We start from the raw sequence: 18,917 nt of genomic DNA, 5'->3' as shown, positions 1-18,917 counted from the left end.
AACTCAACGCCAAGAAAACGGAAATGCTGATTATCGGTTCTGCTAGACACCAACATTTATTTAATAATACCACCTTAACATTTGACAACCAAACAATTACACAAGGTGACTCAGTAAAGAATCTGGGTATTATGTTCGACCCAACTCTCTCGTTTGAGTCACACATTAAAAGTGTTACTAAAACGGCATTCTTTCATCTCCGTAATATCGCTAAAATTTGTTCCATTTTGTCCACTAGCGACGCTGAGATCATTATTTATGTGTTTGTTACGTCTCGTCTCGATTACTCTAACGTATTATTTCCGGGTCTCCCTATGTCTAGCATTAAAAGATTACAGTTGGTACAAAATGCGGCTGCTAGACTTTTGACAAGAACAAGAAAGTTTGATCATATTACGCCTATACTGGCTCACCTGCACTGGATTCCTGTGCACTTAAGATGCGACTTTAAGGTTTTACTACTTACGTATAAAATACTACACGGTCTAGCTCCAGCCTATCTTGCCGATTGTATTGTACCATATGTCCCGGCAAGAAATCTGCGTTCAAAGAACTCCGGCTTATTAGTGATTCCCAGAGCCCAAAAAAAGTCTGCGGGCGGTTTCTATTCGGGCTCCAGTACTATGGAATGCCCTCCCGGTAACAGTTAGAGATGTTACCTCAGTAGAAGCATTTAAGTCCCATCTTAAAACTCATTTGTATACTCTAGCCTTTAAATAGACCCCCTTTTTAGACCAGTTGATCTGACGTTTCTTTTCGGTGAAGGTTAACTGGTGTTGGAAGGATGTCATATGTAGCTCTGATGACAAAGCTCAACTGCCTAGCTTCCATGGCCCACATATCCTTCCAGCTGATCTTCCTCCTCTCCACACTGTCCCATCTCGTCCACTGACCCTGTTTGCCCAAAGAGACTGCCTTGGCCCATCTTGCAGCCTCCTCCTGGCGGTGTACTTCGTCCACCACCATCTTCCTCCGTTCTGGTGCTGTGGCCTTACTCCAAGCCGGGCGGGTAGCTGTTAGCCCAAAGCCTCCTCTTCCTTGCTGGACATAGCCCACAATGTCAGCATGTCTGAGGGCTGCTGTTGCTTCTTCCACTGCTTTGGCTGGTCTCCATTTACGCCCTGTCGCCAAGGTTGGTGCATTGTTGCTCACTACCAAGTCTCTGGATTCATTCAGTGTCATCTGGAGTCTTGTTTTTGCACACTTGAACTCCTCTGTGAGACTGGTGAGGGGCAGCTTGAGGATGCCATCTCCGTAGAGGCCTATGGTGGTAAGGCATCGTGGAACTCCGAGCCATTTTTTGATGTAGCCTGTGACTCCTCTTTCCAACTTCTCTACAGTCGAGATTGGGACCTCATAAACTGCGAGGGGCCACAGTATCCTGGGTAGGAGTCCGAACTGCAGGCACCAGGCCTTTAACTTTCCAGGCAGTTGGGTGTTATCGATGGACTGTAGGCCGCTGCTGATATCCTTACGTAGTTGTTGCACCTGGTCTTTGTCCTTCAGGCTTGCATCATACCACCTGCCAAGGCTCTTTACAGGCTGCTCAGACACTGTTGGGATTGGGTCATCTCCGATGAAGAATTTCAGGTCCGAGAGCACTCCCTTCACAATTGAGATGCTTCGTGACTTGGATGGTTTGATCTTCATACGGGCCCAACTGATGTTCTCTTCCAGTTTCCTGAGAAGCCTCTTGGTGCATGGGACGGTGGTGGTCAACGTTGTAATATCGTCCATGTAAGCTCTGAGTGGGGGAAGGCGCTGGCCAGAGTCAACCCGCTGACCGCCTACCACCCACTTTGAGGCACGGATGATAACCTCCATCGCCATCGTGAATGCCAGGGGTGAAATAGTGCATCCCGCCATGATGCCCACCTCCAAGCGCTGCCAAGAGGTGGTAAAGTCAGAGGTGGTGAAGCAGAACTGCACGTCCTGGAAGTAGGATTTAACTAGGGCTGTGATGGTGTCCGGTATGTGGAAGAAGTTGAAGGCAGACCACAGGAGTTCATGGGGCACCGAACCAAAGGCGTTGGCGAGGTCCAGGAAGACTACGAGGAGATCCTTTTTCTCCGCCTTTGCCACTTGGATCTGGTGCCAGATCATGCTGAAGTGTTCTGAGCACCCAGAGAATCCTGATATACCTGCCTTTTGTACAGATGTATCGATGTACTTATTTCTTCGCAGATACTCGCCCATCCTCTGTGCAATGACACTGAAGAAGATTTTGCCCTCGACGTTTAGCAGGGAGATCGGACGGAATTGGCTGATGTTCTCTGCATCCTTCTCCTTTGGGATGAGGACTCCTTCTGCCCTACGCCATATTTTGGGTATCATCTTCTTTTGCCATGCTGTTCTCATGAGCCTCCAGAGAAACCTCAGGATGTCCGGTGCGTTCTTGTACACCTTGTATGGGACTCCATTTGGCCCCGGGGCTGATGCAGATCTTGCTCGACGCAGTGTTTTCCACCTCTTTCCATGTTGGAGGGCCGATAGGCATATGATGTTCGGGAGGGTCAATCGGCGGGATATCTGAAGGGATGGTGAGACATTCATAGCGCCTTGGGTCAGAGTGCGTTGCTTTCAGGTGATCTTCCAGGTCTGCCTTTGTTGTTTTAAGGGCTCCACTTTTTTCCTTTGCGAAGATACTTTTGAGGAACTTGAAGGGATCTTTATAGAACCGTGTTCTAGTTTGTTCTTTCTTCCTTCTACGTTTCCGTAGGTTCTCTGCTCTGCGGAGGGATGCCAGTCGGGTTTTAATGTCGACTTGGAGCACATTTATGCCTTCCCTTTCCACTCCAGAGGCTTTTCTCCACTGTTTCCTAAGTTGTCTCCTTTCAAAGACGAGGCGCCTGATCTCATGTCGCCTCCTAGAAACTGGTGCGGTTGAGACGTTTTTTCCACCTTTCCTTACTTGCACTCCGAAGCGTTCTGACCCATATTGATAGATAATGTCCCCCATTCTCTCCAACTTCTTTTCCACTGTCCCTTGTAGTTGTTCGAGGGACAGGGCCAGGTCAGTATTGATTGTTTCCCACAGTTTCTTATCCACGACACCGGGCCACTTCACATGCAGTCTAATCCCTGCTAGTCTCCTTTCGACTGCAGGTCTAGGAGGTTGGGTCGGTTCTACCGCCGTTGTCATCAGCTCTGTGTTTGCTTCCTCCGTGACATTAGTACTGATGTACTGCAAGCTGTGGTTTGCGTCCAGTTGCTGTACTTCATTCGACTGATTTGACTCCTTTCGTAGAAAGTAGTCAATGCGAGGCCTCTGACATAAACTGCAACCTGATGCCTTCTTTCATGTCTCCAAGACATTCCCAAAAAGTCGCAGAATTTGTCGCTCGTCATTTTTGGGAAGAAAAGAGTTCAAAAGTTGGCATATTTATCTAGAAGGTCAGTAGAGAGAAAGCACCATAGTGGTTGTGGGATATATTCCCTCACTTTGTAATTCATGCATTACATTCACAGCTCATCAAACACATAACATCATTTAATAAATGTTTTCACTCTATTAGTCTGAAGTCTTTTATTTTCACACTTTACTCTTTTTTGACATATCTAGAAGTACATTTGCAATGTTTCCTCTTAATGCTGCTGCTGCTTCTGGTACATGTGCTTTCATCTTTCCTCCATCAAGATAGCTCAGCTATATGATCTATGAATGTTAAAATCATATTAACAAGATTGTGTTACACACACAACAATGATGTCACACATGTTAAATGTGCTGATAACGTTAGAAAGTGAATATTCAAGTTTTGACAGTTCACACACTACAACACAACACTCTCACCTGTGTTTTTTCTCATGTCTTTTCAAATATTGACTTCATCCAAAACCTTTACAACAGATTGAACAGGTAAAGGGGGTTTATATAGTGTGCATGCTCATGTGAACTTTCAAAGACTTAGTTTGTGTAAAACCTTTACAACAAATTGAACAAGAAAAAGTTTTTTCTCCACTGTGTATTTTCATGTGTTGTTTCAGCATTTTTTTTTGTCTAAAATCTCTACCACATTCTGAGCAGGAAAAAGGTTTTTCTCCAGTGTGTATTGTCATGTGGTTTTTCAAATCACGATTATGTTTTAAACCTTTACCACATTCAGAGCAGGAGAAAGATTGTTCTGCAGTGTGTGTACTCATGTGCGCTTTCAAACTATCATTTCGTGAAAAACCTTTACCACATTCTGAGCAGGAAAAGGGTTTTTCTCCAGTGTGTATTCTCATGTGTTGTTTCAGCAAGTGTTTTACTTTAAAATCCCTACCACATTCAGAGCAGGAAAAAAAAATGTCTCCAGTGTGTTTTCTCATGTGTGTTTTCAAATGATCACTTCGAAAAAACACTTTACCACATTCTGAACAGGAAAAAGGTTTTTCTCCAGTGTGTTTTCTCATGTGTTGTTTCAGCATTTGTTTTAGACTAAAATATTTACCACATTCTAAGCAGGAAAAAGGTTTTTCTCCAGTGTGTTTTCTCATGTGTTGTTTCAGCATTTGTTTTAGACTAAAATCTTTACCACATTCTGAGCAGAAAAAAGGTTTTTCTGCAGTGTGTATTCTCATGTGTTGTTTCAAATTACAATTTTGTGAAAAACCTTTACCACATTCTGAACAGGAAAACGGTTTTTCTCCAGTGTGTGTTCTCATGTGTTGTTTCAAATTACAATTTTGTGAAAAACCTTTACCACATTTTGAGCAGGAAAAAGGTTTTTCTCCAGTGTGTGTTCTCATGTGTAATTTCAGATGACAATGGTGTTTAAAAGTTTTGTCACAGTGAGAACATGTCAAGTGTGTGTTGTCAGTGTGACATGTCTTATTATCTTCAGAGTCTTCATCATCAGTGTCAGGAGAGTGAGACGTTGTGTCGTCACTATCTGATAGTGGAGCTAAGATCTTGTCTGCTTGTGATCCTCCACAGTGGTCTCCATCAGCTTCTGTTGTCATGTGTTGAGTTGAGCTGCTGCTTGGAGGCTCCGCCTCTCTCTTCTCCTTACTTTCAATTATGAACTCATCTTCACTCTTCACAATCACACCAATCACTGGGAACTCCTCCAAACATTCAAGATGCTCTCCCTCCTGACTGATGCTGTGTTCCTCCTCTTCCTCTTTGACATGAGAGAAATGTTGAGCTTCCTCTTTAAAATGGGGGGTCAGTGGGTCCTCCTCTTCTTCTTTAATGTGAGCAGAGCTGTGACTCCTCTTTCTCTTTAAGGTGAGGGAGGGCTGTGACTCTTTTTCCTCCTTAATGTGAGAAGTATGTGGCTCCTCCTTTTCCTTTTTAATATAGGGGGGTTGTGACTGATTCTGCTCCATCCTTGAGGTCCGCTCTTGCTGCTCAGGGAGATGTTCTTCACAGACGTCTGCAGGACACAAGTTAGACAAACACATGCTTTAGAAAAGTCCAGATGTACCCAGTCACATGACACATTGTCCTGCACCAGCACATGTTCTGATAATGTCTCTGAGGATCTCATCAGTCACCACGTTGACATTGAAGATGTCAAAACCAGACCGTACATCAGGGAATAACGGAAGCAACACAACAACTCATGAAAAAAATAAACAGCTGCTTGTACACCGGAAAGAGAACAAAGAACAGGACTAAAAAATAAAAACCTACTTTTCAGAAACATGAAGCCTGGCTAGAATATGTTTGTGATAGTGGTTTATGATGACTGCTTTAACAAGCAAATATTTCTATTTGCCACATTTACATGTTTAAACTTGTATTAATTTTGTAGCTGTATGTAGAAGTGGCACATGTTTGCACTAGATCTATGCTAATTTAAAGGAGAAACTGCACATTTGGTAAAATGTTACAATCCCTATTAGAAACAAGAACACATACAGTATGTATTTAATTTTTGCTTTCTAATTTGTAACAATCAACTCATTCGAGGTGGCTAGCAACATAATTAATGGGAATAATCAATTCTTTATCTAAATCACTCTAAAAATGCATCCACAAACCGCCAACAATACTCCATTCACATCCAGTCACCTGAATATTAATCGAGAATTAGCAACATTGTTATTATAAGCGTTTACGCAGACAAACTACTTTTCGCCAGCCTTGATCACAGGGAGCTAGCTAGCTTGTGCAGCTAATGAGCTACCGTGTTGACATAGCCTACTGAGGTGGTAAGATGTTGCTTCATGATCGCCTTTAAATTGGTACAAGTTCATTCTAGATTATAAACCATGCCTCTCACCTGCAAGATTTACCCTAGATGTAATTGGTTGTGACGGCCCGCCACAACAAAATAAAAGCCACCAAATCTTAAAAATAAGTTTTTTTTTACGTGAAAACAAATTAAAGTAATATAATGTAATGTAGCCTCCAGAAGAAGTCACACAATTTCTGACACTATTTTTAACTTTTATTGCCAATCTTATGCTAATCTTATGCTAATTCCCACATGCATTTCTTCCCGTGCACACACTTGTGTCTCCCTTCTTCCCTCTGAGCCACACAACAACACTTCCTCATTCTCCACCAACCCCCTTCCAGGGCCGGTGTGTTCACGAACATGGGAAATATGTACATCAAAACGTGTCAGCACTGTGGACGTACTTTAATATATCCAAGATATATTTGCAGACAGTGACCTATAAAGTGTGCAGTGTGCACAAATTAGGAGGACGGTGGTGGATTTTAGGAGAGAAAATGCAGTTGGGGCAGCAGCGCTAAGCAACTGTGATGTCAGGCTAGCTGCAGCTCGCTGTTCATCAGGTTCCTGGAGCGACAGAAGAGTCTCTAAACACAAGTACAGTCTACACCAGAATAAGACATTAGAAATTTTTGCTCGTCGTTTTAATAAAGAAAAAGTCACTAAAAGGATTGGAGAAGTCTCAGGTCTACAAACCTGAAAAATTCTCAACAAAGAACATTGTACAATAAACAGCAACAATTGAAAAAATAGAGAAACCCGATAAGAAAAAAATATGTTATAACTAATTATTAATAACAGATTAGTTTTTAAATGTATGTACCGGTATACATTTTTTTTTACCTTTTGAAAGAAAATATGACGAGGATGTCATGTTGACCCCACCCCCACCACACCCTCTGGCCACGCCCCCACCACCACAGGTATCTTGGCAACTCGAGGAAACCCTGACCTGGATAGTAGAAGGATGTAGTCAAAAGCCAAGAGGTTGTACATTGGTGACATCCATCCCATACCGGGAGATGAAGATTATGATTAATTCTTAAAGGCCTGCTGAAATGAATTTTTTTTATTTAAACGGGGATAGCAGATCCATTCTATGTGTCATACTTGATCATTTCGCGATATTGCCATATTTTTGCTGAAAGGATTTAGTAGAGAACTTTTGACGATAAAGTTGCTACTTTTGGTCGCTGATAAAAAAGCCTTGCCTGTACCGGAAGTAGTGTGACGTCAACAGTTAAAAGGCTCCTCACATTTCCCCATTGTTTTCAATGCAGCTAGAGCGATTCGGACCGAGAAAGCGATGATTACCCCATTAATTTGAGCGAGGATGAAAGATTTGTGGATGAGGAACGTTAGAGTGAAGGACTAGAATGCAGTGCAAGACATATCTTTTTTCGCTCTGACCGTAACTTAGGTACAAGCTGGCTCATTGGATTCCACACTCTCTCCTTTTTCTACTGTGGATCACGGATTTGTATTTTAAACCACCTCGGATACTATATCCTCTTGAAAATGAGAGTCGAGAACGCAAAATGGACATTCACAGTGACTTTTATCTCCACGACAATACATCGGCGAAACACTTTAGCTACGGAGCAAACGTGATAGCATTGTGCTTAACTGCATATAGAAACAAAAGAAATAAACCCCTGACTGGAAGGATAGATAGAAAATCAACAATACTATTAAACCATGGACCTGTAACTACACGGTTAATGCTTTCCAGGCTGGCGAAGGTTAACAATGCTGTTGCTTATGACGCCATTGAAGCTAACTTATCAACCTGACTTCACAGAGCTATGCTAAAAACATTAGCTATCCACCTACGCCAGCCAGACATCATCTGCTCATCAACACCCGTGCTCACCTGCGTTCCAGCGATCGACGGTGCGACGAAGGACTTCACCCGATCACAGATGCGTTCGGCGGCCCGGAGACGGAGGAAGTTAAGGTGAGTTCGGCGGCTAGCACATCTGCTATCCACCTCTCAGTCCTCCTGGTTGTGTTGCTGTAGTCCGCCGCTAATACACCGATCCCATTTACAACTTTCTTCTTTGCAGTCTTCATTGTTCATTAAACAAATTGCAAAAGATTCACCAACACAGATGACCAGAATACTGTGGAATTTTGAGATAAAAACAGAGTTTTTTGTATAGGATTCAATGTGTCCGCATACTTCCCGTTTCAATGATTGACGTCACGCGCATACGTCATCATACATACCGTATTTCCTTGAATTGCCGCCGGGAATATAGTATTCGCCTGCCTAGAATTACAGCCGGGTCAAACTCATTTCGCAAAATAATTAGCGCATGCTTGGCACTTCCGCCGGGTCAAATATGAGTCATTAAATGACTCCCGCCTCCTGGTGGTAGAGGGCGCTAGTGATCCTTCTTGCGACTACCAGTACTGCAGAAGACCGGTGCTGCAGAAGAAGACAACAAGCAGCAAGCGTAAGCAGCGATCGTTTGCTTGCACTTTTACCATGGAGGATTACATATCTAAAATAAAACAGTTTTCTAAACTGGACTTTCAATCGAAGCAGGAGGTAATTATTAAAGGAAGATCTCCAGAGACTTTTAAAACTGAAGAAAGATAAAGAAGACTGCCTTTGATCAGAAGCAGCTGCACATGGATATCATTTATAAGTAAAGGTAAGACCATAATAACGTTTTTTTTATTAAATGTGCTTTTTATGATAAGGTAAGCGCCGGAGTGAGAAGAGGTTTTAAAATAATTAGCGCATGCTTGCCCATCCCGCATGCTTTTGGTAAGCGCAGGAGTGAGAAGAGGTTTTAAATTAATTAGCGCCCCGGCGGCTATTCAAGGAAATACGGTAGACATTTTTAACCGGAAGTTTAGCGGGAAATTTAAAATTGCACTTTATAAGTTAACCCGGCCGTACTGGCATGTGTTGCAATGTTAAAATTTCATCATTGATATATAAACTATCAGACTGCGTGGTCGGTAGTAGTGGGTTTCAGTAGGCCTTTAATATTGTTACTTAACCTTCATAAGTTTTTCTGCTGATTATAATTGTGATTAAAATAAAATACAATAAATAATTTATAAATCTTAAATAGTTTGAAATAAATTGTACACTTACACATAGGGCTGGGCGATATGGCCTTTTTTTAATATCTCAATATTTTTAGGCCATATCGCGATACACGATATATATCTCGATATTTTGCTTTAGCCTTGAATGAACACTTGATGCATATAATCACAGCAGTATGATGATTATATGTGTCTACATTAAAACATTCTTCTTCATACTGCATTAATATACGCTCATTTTAAACTTTCATGCAGAGAGGGAAATCACAACTAAGTCAATTTAGCAAAACTGTATTTATTAAACAGTTATGTAGCAGTGCCACAAACATTCATGTCATTTCCAAACAGAAAGTGCAAGATTGTCAGAGACATTTTAAAACAAGCTATAAGTGCACTTTTGTGAAGTAAAGTGAATTATATTTATATAGCGCTTTTCTCTAGAGACTCAAAGCGCTTTACATAGTGAAACCCAATATCTAAGTTACATTTAAACCAGTGTGGGTGGCACTGGGAACAGGTGGGTAAAGTGTCTTGCCCAGGGACACAACGGCAGTGACTAGGATGGCGGAAGCGGGAATCGAACCTGGAACCCTCAAGTTGCTGGCATGGCCACTCTACCAACCGAGCTATGCCGCCCCACTTGTGAATGATGTCACTAAGATGACATTTCAAACTAACACTAAATAAAAGTGCACTTTTTGTACAGAACGCCACTACAATAGTTTAAAACAAATAAAGTGCACTATTGTGCATGATGACACACAAGATATTTCAATAAGTGTCACATAAAAATGAGCTGCTTATCAAATAGTATATGTCCTACGGTGTTGATGTGGAAATAGTTGCTTCGGCATTTAGTTGGTGTGGCACCAAACGGAGATGTTGACATGTAAAGACATATTCCCGCTTGAAGCCAAACCACCATCAGACGATGGACCCCGTGCTGTTTTTCTTGGGAATTAATTATTCCTCCATTTGTTACCAGATTTGCACCTTAATTCGCTCGTATTACCACTCAAACCACACCGTTAGCTGTTAGCATCACAGCTAATGTTACCATGTCGCTACCTGTCCGGGAGCGTGTGACGTTGCTCACGTGACAGTATGTGACGTATGTAAGAAGGTGCGCTTGTTTTAAGTCTCTGTGAGAAGGAGAGACAGGAAAGAGTGAGAAACACATACAGTTGAATGCCCCGCAGCTAAAAGCAACTACGTGAGAACGTATACTCGAATATCACGATATAGTCATTTTCTATATCGCACAGAGACAAACCCTCGATATATCGAGTATATCGATATATCGCCCAGCCCTACTTACACACACATTTGTAGGATGACCCACCACTAGTTCACTTCCCAAAAAGTAAGATGATTTTATTAATCCTTTTATGAGATCATTTAGTCAAAAGCACCTACTATAAATAAATGTGCGTTTTTCAGGGCTGATACCAATATAATACTATACTATATATATATACACTATATATTATTAGTAGTCAAGGAGACTGATAACTGATATTTGGAGCCGATATTAATTTGCGGTAGAATTTAGCTAAATATGACTAGTTTACATCAGTAAATAGCTGGATAAGGCTTTAAAGTTTTTTTGTTTTGTTTTATTCCAGAAACATCGAACCATAGCAACATGATGTTTTATGCGGCGCTAATGTTGTGGTTAATTTAGCACCAAAAAGACATCAGGGGATTTCACAAACACCTTTAGTAAGCGTGTCTAGGAGGAGCATCGACATCTGGATTTAAACTGTGAAATCCTGTTTAAGATGTATTTACTCTTATTTACATATCAACATGTTCCTTTAGGAAACTTTCACATAGAATGGATTTGTGTGTTGTTGTAGCTTGTATGCTGCAATGTTTAACATCAAGAAAAAATCACTAATTAGTATTAATAAAGTAGATTAATTCATCTCTCGTAGGTGTTGAGACATTGCTGGACAGCAGAGAAGTAACTAAATCCAAATAAACATTGAAATATTTTTTTTAAGATATCTGGCTGGTATCTTCAGTAGGGATGTAAATCGTTAAGAATGTATCAATATGATACCCTAATCGATATTCCTTATCGATACCAGTATTTATCGATACTCGATTACGATTTATCGGTACTATAATTCATTTGTGGAAATAACGATGTAAAAAAAAAAAAAAAGGCATTTTAATTAGCATCTCTATTAGTTTAAGATGTTGAACACCTCCAACATGATGTTCTGTAACATATTTTATTATTTGAAGTTTTAAAGAAGTCAACTATGTGTGCAGTACAAGGTGAAATGCAGTTATGTCATCTTCTTGTAAATAACACACACATCCATTACTGAGTTTCTATTCATTACAATTACACTCAGCTGAAAATAATATTTAAATATGGCATACATGTGCCAACCGCAGACTTTTTACATATGTCATATCATATAAATCCATATAATCACTTAGCATGTTATGTGGGTGTGCATTTTGTAACAAGGCTTTGTCATTTTAAACCAGGGGTGTCAAACTCAAATACAGAGTGGGCCAAAATTTAAAACTGAACAAAGCCGCGGGCCAAGGTTGAAAAAATTAACCTTTTAATAGGGACCCAAACAAGTTTTGCATTGAATATTGAACAAGCAAGGCTTATATAACTTTATAGTGACATGCAAAATCGAGTTTCAAATAAAAATTATAATAATTAAAAAATATCAATGGCATATCAAATAAAATTTAAATAAAAATTGAATGCCTCTTTTCTATGTGCAGCCTTCTGAGGTAAATATCAAAATAAACTTTTTCCACAGGCTAATAATACATTTGAAAATTAAATAATAATGAATTACCGTAATTTCCGGACTATAAGCCGCTACTTTTTCCCCTCGTTCTGGTCCCTGCGGCTTATACAAGGGTGCGGCTTATTTACGGCCTGTTCTTCTCCGACACCGACGAAGAGGATTTCGGTGGTTTTAGTACGCAGGAGGAAGACGATGACACAATGATTAAAGACTGACTTTTCATATACCGGTAGGCTGGTTATTTTGATAACGTACAGGCGAGCACTTTGTATTACTTTGCAGCGTTGTATTATTTGTACTCTGCACGAATGCTGTTCGACATGTCAAAGATGTGAAAGTTTGATTGAATGATTGAAAGATTTATTGTTAATAAATGGGACGCTTTGTGTTCCCAAACAGTCATCTCTGTCCCGACAATCCCCTCCGTGGTAGCAGGAACCCCTATATACTACGCTAATTACACATCAAAACCCTGCGGCTTATAGTCGGGTGCGGCTTATATATGGAGCAATCTGTATTTTCCCCTAAATTTAGCTGGTGCGGCTTATAGTCAGGTGCGGCTTATAGTCCGGAAATTACGGTAATCAAACATTCAAGCCTTGAAGTAGCAAGAGAAAGTGCATGAATAAAATGTTAATTATTGCTCAGTTTGCTACACTGATTTGCTTTAACACTGAATATGGAACAAGCAATGAATGAATGAATGAATGAATGAAATAAGTTTATTTTGGTCATATAATCAACCATCAACCATTAACCATTTTGTGTGACCAGTTTAACAGTACACATTTACACACAAAAAGAAAATAAAATACAAATGATGACCGAAAAAGGAATAGGCTGAAGCCAAAGCTTATATTTGCCTATCGTATACCTCCACACTGATTTGCTTTAACATTGAATATGGAACAAGAAACGCTTATATAACTTATAGTGCAAAATCAACTTTCAAAAAACAAACGAAAAAACATCAATGGCATATTAAATACAATTTAAATAAAACATGTAATGCCTCTTTTCGATTTGCAGCCTTCTGAGGTAAATATCAACATGAACTTTTTCCACAGGCTAATAAATTTGAAAACAAAATAATGAATAAATCAACCATTCAGACCTTTTTACTGCTCATTTTGCAACACTAATCTGATGTGCCCAAGCCAGATACCTGGCATCTTTTCTTCGATGCGAGTTTATTAATGCCGGGGCTCAGGCTTTGAGCTGAGGCCACCTTCATTATTGACAGAAGGTGTTCATCAGTCAGACGTATCCTGTGAGACGTTTTCGTCATCTTCATTGAGGAGAAAAGTTGCTCACATAGATACGTGCTGCCGAACATGGAGAGCAATTGAGCAGCTTGGGTGCGGAGCTGAGGCATTGTGTCAGGGATGAATTGTGGAAAGTGTGCGGCGCCAACAGCATCATACTTTGACTTCAGCGTGTCATCACACTGGAGTTCAATGAGCTCCATTTGGAGGTTAGTTTGTGCTTTTTCCACGTCGACTGCGAAGGGATTACTAAGCAGTTCAAATTTACACTTCTGACCATCAAAGTCGCCAAATCGCCGGCTAAACTCAGCGCCGAGTACACTGAGTTTTTCACCAAAATGTGTGCACACAGCGGTAGAGATCAGCGTTTTTATGGTTTGGCAGCAGGGGAAATGGCCAAGGTTTCCTTGCAGCAGCTGATTCTCCCACAGGCAGAGTTTAGTTTTAAAAGCTCTCACTGACGAGTACATATCTGTGATGATGCGGCCACGCCCCTGTAGCTGCAGGTTCAGCGCATCAAGATGGCTTGAGACACAGAAAGGCCAGCTCACACAGAAACTTTTGCTCCCGGAGGTCTGCTGTGTCCTTTCCTTTGCTTTGCAGAAACTGACATATTTCTTCACGCAGCTCAAAAAATCTGTTTAGTACTTTTCCGCGGCTTAACCATCTCACCTCTGTGTGATACGGCACGTGAGGTGGGCGGGGTTGGGGGTAGGGGGTTTGGTGGTAGCGGGGGTGTATATTGTAGCGTCCCGGAAGAGTTAGTACTGCAAAGGGTTCTGAGTATTTGTTCTGTTGTGTTTATGTTGTGTTAAGGTACGGATGTTCTCCCGAAATGTGTTTGTCAATCTTGTTTGGTGTGGGTTCACAGTGTGGCGCATATTTGTAACAGTATCAAAAAAATGTTTTGCTTAAATGTTAAATGTTGACTATGTATAAATATGTCTTGCAGCCTTATGTGTGTGTGTGTGTAAAAGCAGCATAAATTGTGTGACTGGGCTGGCACGCCGTTTTTGGGGGATAAGCGAACGAGAGGACGTTAAAGTCTATGCTGCTGTTTTAATACCGGCGGGACAGATCTAAAGTTAATTTGATATTGCCTCAAGGGCCAAATGAAATTACTCGGCGGGCCAGATTTGGCCCGCGGGCCAGAGTTTGACACCAATGCTTTAAACTGACACAGCATGCGTGACTTTAAATAAACTTTTGAGGAGGAAATATTGTTATGTTACAAACTTTTAGTGTGTTGTTACATCCTTATTTGTCATTATTTAAAGGTGATTTTAATGTGTAGCAGCAGCAGCTGAACTCAATGTGACAACGTGTCATAGTTACGCCAGTCAGCTGGAACAAAAAATACCAATAGTTGTGTCGTTAGTCCAGAATCTTCACTGTCTTCATGGACCGACCTAATTAGGAACCAGTACTAAAAAAAATAATGATACTCGGTATACATCTGTAATCTTCACCACTAAACCTTTGAAATAAACTGACATGTGTGCTGCTAAAGGTAAAAATAAACAGTAACCATATTGAATGTTTGCCTTCATTTGACCACGTGAGGTAAGGAGGACGGCCTCTAGGTCACATGGTTACAACCCAGCAATTACATTGTTGATGATTGATGAGCATTCATTTTTAAATGGTCGTGTTAAAAAGCAAATATATCTCTATCTTTACGCATAAGTATGGCCCTTGGATGAACATCTGTCACAAACATTGTATTAGATATCTGGATGTTGTGCTTACTTGGACTGTGATGAAGGTGTGAGGACTCAGGTGGTTTGTCTTCATTGTCTTCAGTCTTCACAGAGACAACAGTCAGTGGAAACTTGGTGAGATATGTCGCCTCCTGCCCTACAAGACACTCGTCCTCTTTAAAATGGGGGGGCTGTGGATCCTCCTCGTCCCCTTTAAAATGTAGGGGCTGTGGATACTCTAAAGTGAAAACGTCCCCCTGCAGATGAGGGAGACATTCTTCTTGGTGTTCCAACAGCTGATGGATGTCTACAGGACACAAACAAAACCCATGTTAAAGGCCTACTGAAACCCACTACTATCGACCACGCAGTCTGATAGTTTATATATCAATGATGAAATCTTAACATTGCAACACATGCCAATACGGCCGGGTTAGATTAGTAAAGTGCAATTTAAAATTTCCCGCGAAATATCCTGCTGAAAACGTCTCGGTATGATGACGTTTGCGCGTCACGTCACGGATTGTAAGGGACATTTTGGGACAGCATTGTGGCCAGCTATTAAGTCGTCTGTTTTCATCGCAAAATTCCACAGTATTCTGGACATCTGTGTTGGTGAATCTTTTGCAATTTGTTTAATGAACAATGGAGATAGCAAAGAAGAAAGCTGTAGGTGGGAAGCGGTGTATTAGCGGCCGGCTGCAGCAACACAAACACGTAGCGGCTACGTCGTAGCCGGTGTTTCATTGCTTACATTCCCGAACGATGACAGTCAAGCTTTACCATTGGCCTGTGGGGAACTGGGACAACAGAGACTCTTACCAGGAGGACTTTGAGTTGGATACACATTGGCCTGTGGGGAACTGGGACAACAGAGACTCTTACCAGGAGGACTTTGAGTTGGATATGCGGTACCGTGAGTACGCAGCTGCGGCTTCCAAACATTTGATCGCTTGCCCGTACGTGCGTGCCGCTATGTGCATGTCACGTACGTAACTTTGGGGAAATATATGTGCTGTATGAACTTTGGGGAGGTGAACGGTACTTTGGGCTGTGGGATTGAGTGTGTTATGCGGGTGTTTGATTTGTATTGGCGGGTTATATGGACGGGAGGGGGGAGGTGTTTGTTATGCGGGATTAATTTGTGGCATATTAAATATAAGCCTAGTCATTCCCAGCTGGATATCAGGTCCCACCCGCCTCTCACAGCATCTTCCCTATCTGAATCGCTTCCACTGCCCTCTAGTCCTTCACTCTCACTTTCCTCATCCACAAATCTTTCATCCTCGCTCAAATTAATGGGGATATCGTAGCTTTCTTGGTCCGAATCGCTCTCGCTGCTTGTGGCCATGATTGTAAACAATGTGCAGATGTGAGGAGCTCCACAACCTGTGACGTCACGCTACTTCCGGTACAGGCAAGGTTTTTTTTATCAGCGACCAAAAGTTGCGAACTTTATCATCGATGTTCTCTACTAAATCCTTTCAGCAAAAATATGGCAATATCGCGAAATGATCAAGTATGACACACAGAATGGATCTGCTATCCCCCTTTAAATAAGAAAATCTCATTTAAGTAGGCCTTTAATTCCTACATGTTAAATATTAACTCGTACATGAAAAATAGGGCTGTAGCTATTGAATATTGTAGTAATCGAGTGTTCTACTGAAAATGTATTTGATTAATCGAGTAACTGGATAAAACATAGTGTTGCTTGGTTTAAAACCAATTATAAATGCATACAAGAATATAAGACATTTCACTTAACAATGAACGGCCAACTGGCTTCATTTTGAAATGCAAATTTTTGTGTTTTTATTTATCATTGGTGTCAACCGTTCAGCTTTTTCTCATTACAATACGACTTTTTATTACATTTTTTTTAATTTTGGCTGGTTCTATTGTTTATTTCATCTCTATAATGTACCACTGGTCCTGAAGAAAGAGCTATGTTCCACAAATGGCCTGAGTCCAGTGTGAAGCCACACTTTCATCATCATTAGTTTAAGAGCAAGGGCAAACCAGAAGCAACAAATACACATTTGTGGGGAGGCAAATGTTTGTTTATCAATGTCCAGGATTTGTTTTTCCACAATCACTGCCACATTAATGGCTGCACCAACGAACGCTGATTCGAAGGAAATATAAATGATAAAATGATAAATGGGTTATACTTGTATAGCGCTTTTCTACCTTCAAGGTACTCAAAGCGCTTTGACAGTATTTCCACATTCACCCATTCACACACACATTCACACACTGATGGCGGGAGCTGCCATGCAAGGCGCTAACCAGCAGCCATCAGGAGCAAGGGTGAAGTGTCTTGCCCAAGGACACAACGGACGTGACTAGGATGGTAGAAGGTGGGGATTGAACCCCAGTAACCAGCAACCCTCCGATTGCTGGCACGGCCACTCTACCAACTTCGCCATGCCGCCCCACAATATATAACTCTAAATAACAGGTCAGTATAGCTTTTACACACATATATAACTTTAATATTGCTACACATTGAACACTCTGGGTGTTTTTTCCCAGAAAACCTGCCAGTTAGCAGTCTAGGTTTACGACGTAAGTTACCATGGTAACCGACGCTGACTTTGTCTTACCTCTCTATTTTTGGAGGTAAAACTCTCGAGCTTTACATACTCAGGAGTTCACACTTAACCTGCTCTCTGGAATATTCCCCCGGTAACTGTGTGAGTTTTATGTAAACTTGTTGATACACATTGTTACAAACTGAGAGGAACATAAACCTTTTATACATATTGTGTGTCTGAAACTGTCTCAATATAAAAGTTAAAGTACCAATGATTGTCACACACACTAGGTGTGGTGAAAGTAACCTCTGCATTTGATCCATCCCCTTGTTCAACCCCTGGGAGGTGAGGGGAGCAGTGAGCAGCAGCGGTGGCCGCGCCCGGGAATTATTTTGGTGATAAAACAATCAGTGCATCATCCTCACATGACAACTCATCTTTTATAGACAATATATTTAAGAATAGTGTTAATAAATAAATATGTTAGTAAACATGTGTGAGTAAGAAGTAAACAAACCTGTTTTGTGTAACACAACTTGAAGTTGTTGATGTTGTCGCTCGTTCTCCTCTTTTGTTGGAGAAAGTTCCTCCTCGTACTCCGCTATCGTTCTTTCGCACATTTTCACAAAATCACAACACTTTACACTCACACTTGATCTCTGCTTAGCGATGTGTTGATCACTTCTGCGTCTATTCGTTAGCAGCTAACAAGCTATACTAACTAGCAAGCTAAGCTAGCTCGAGTAGCATCAAAGTGCGCTCAGACAAATATAACCGGATGCAAACAATTCTTAACGATATTTACTCTATTTAATAGTCTATTAAACGACATAACTGTGTACATGGACGCACAGGTTAAGAACACTGAATTGTGACGACTGTAATTACGTCTTCTCCGTCAAACGCCATCTTGTTTTATCCTCGCCGTGTTTGGTTCGCGCGCAGTGTTGTCAGATCTCGCGAGAGAAGCAAGTAACGCGTCCTACCCAAGTGCAAATATTTGAACAATTCGACAATAAAGATAAAAGTGTCTATTGTAAATTTTCAAAACAAATACATACAACTTATTTTTCGTAATAATATTCAAATATTTAACAATGTATTGAAACAACAGTAGCATAAGGAAATAAAGAAAAGAAAAGAAAGAAACAAAATTACGGAGCCCCTAAAGGAATTTTTTTTTTAGACATGTATCTCGTGGCCACGAGAAACTTTTTATTATTTTTACTAAAAGTTTCTCGTGGCCACGGGAAAGCATTGGATGCGTGCTGATGGTTTGGTGTGTGTTAAAATGGCAGTTTAGGAGTTAATATGACTGTATTTCCAATTAGGACTTTCCCCCATGTGTGTTGTGGCAAAATGTGAATGCTTGATTAGTAGGTGTGAGACA

At 41.0% G+C, this 18,917-nt stretch overlaps 1 protein-coding gene across 1 annotated transcript; it reads right to left on the bottom strand.

Moving 5' to 3' along the window:
• Positions 1-3,520: 3,520 nt before the first annotated feature.
• Positions 3,521-18,542, bottom strand: LOC133653553 (gastrula zinc finger protein XlCGF57.1-like). The gene is made up of 3 exons (XM_062052962.1): positions 18,045-18,542; positions 15,037-15,294; positions 3,521-5,360 (listed from the first exon to the last, which is right to left on the bottom strand). The coding sequence occupies exons 1-3, from the start codon at positions 18,145-18,147 to the stop codon at positions 3,871-3,873; spliced, it is 1,851 nt and encodes a 616-aa protein (XP_061908946.1). The 5' UTR covers positions 18,148-18,542; the 3' UTR covers positions 3,521-3,870.
• Between the last annotated feature and the right edge of the window lie 375 nt (positions 18,543-18,917).

The sequence above is a fragment of the Entelurus aequoreus genome, linkage group LG07 (genome assembly GCF_033978785.1).
Source record: "Entelurus aequoreus isolate RoL-2023_Sb linkage group LG07, RoL_Eaeq_v1.1, whole genome shotgun sequence".
In the NCBI taxonomy this organism is placed as follows: domain Eukaryota; kingdom Metazoa; phylum Chordata; class Actinopteri; order Syngnathiformes; family Syngnathidae; genus Entelurus; species Entelurus aequoreus.
This window is presented reverse-complemented; position numbering and strand designations above follow the sequence as displayed.

Coding starts and splice junctions, on each gene's coding strand:
- LOC133653553 (XM_062052962.1), bottom strand. CDS start 18,147: ATGTGCGAAAGAACGATAGCGGAGTACGAGGAGGAACTTTCTCCAACA. Junction 15,295..18,044: donor AGTTGTGTTACACAAAACAG/GTTTGTTTACTT, acceptor TGTGTCCTGTAG/ACATCCATCAGCTGTTGGAA. Junction 5,361..15,036: donor ACACCTTCATCACAGTCCAA/GTAAGCACAACA, acceptor TGTGTCCTGCAG/ACGTCTGTGAAGAACATCTC.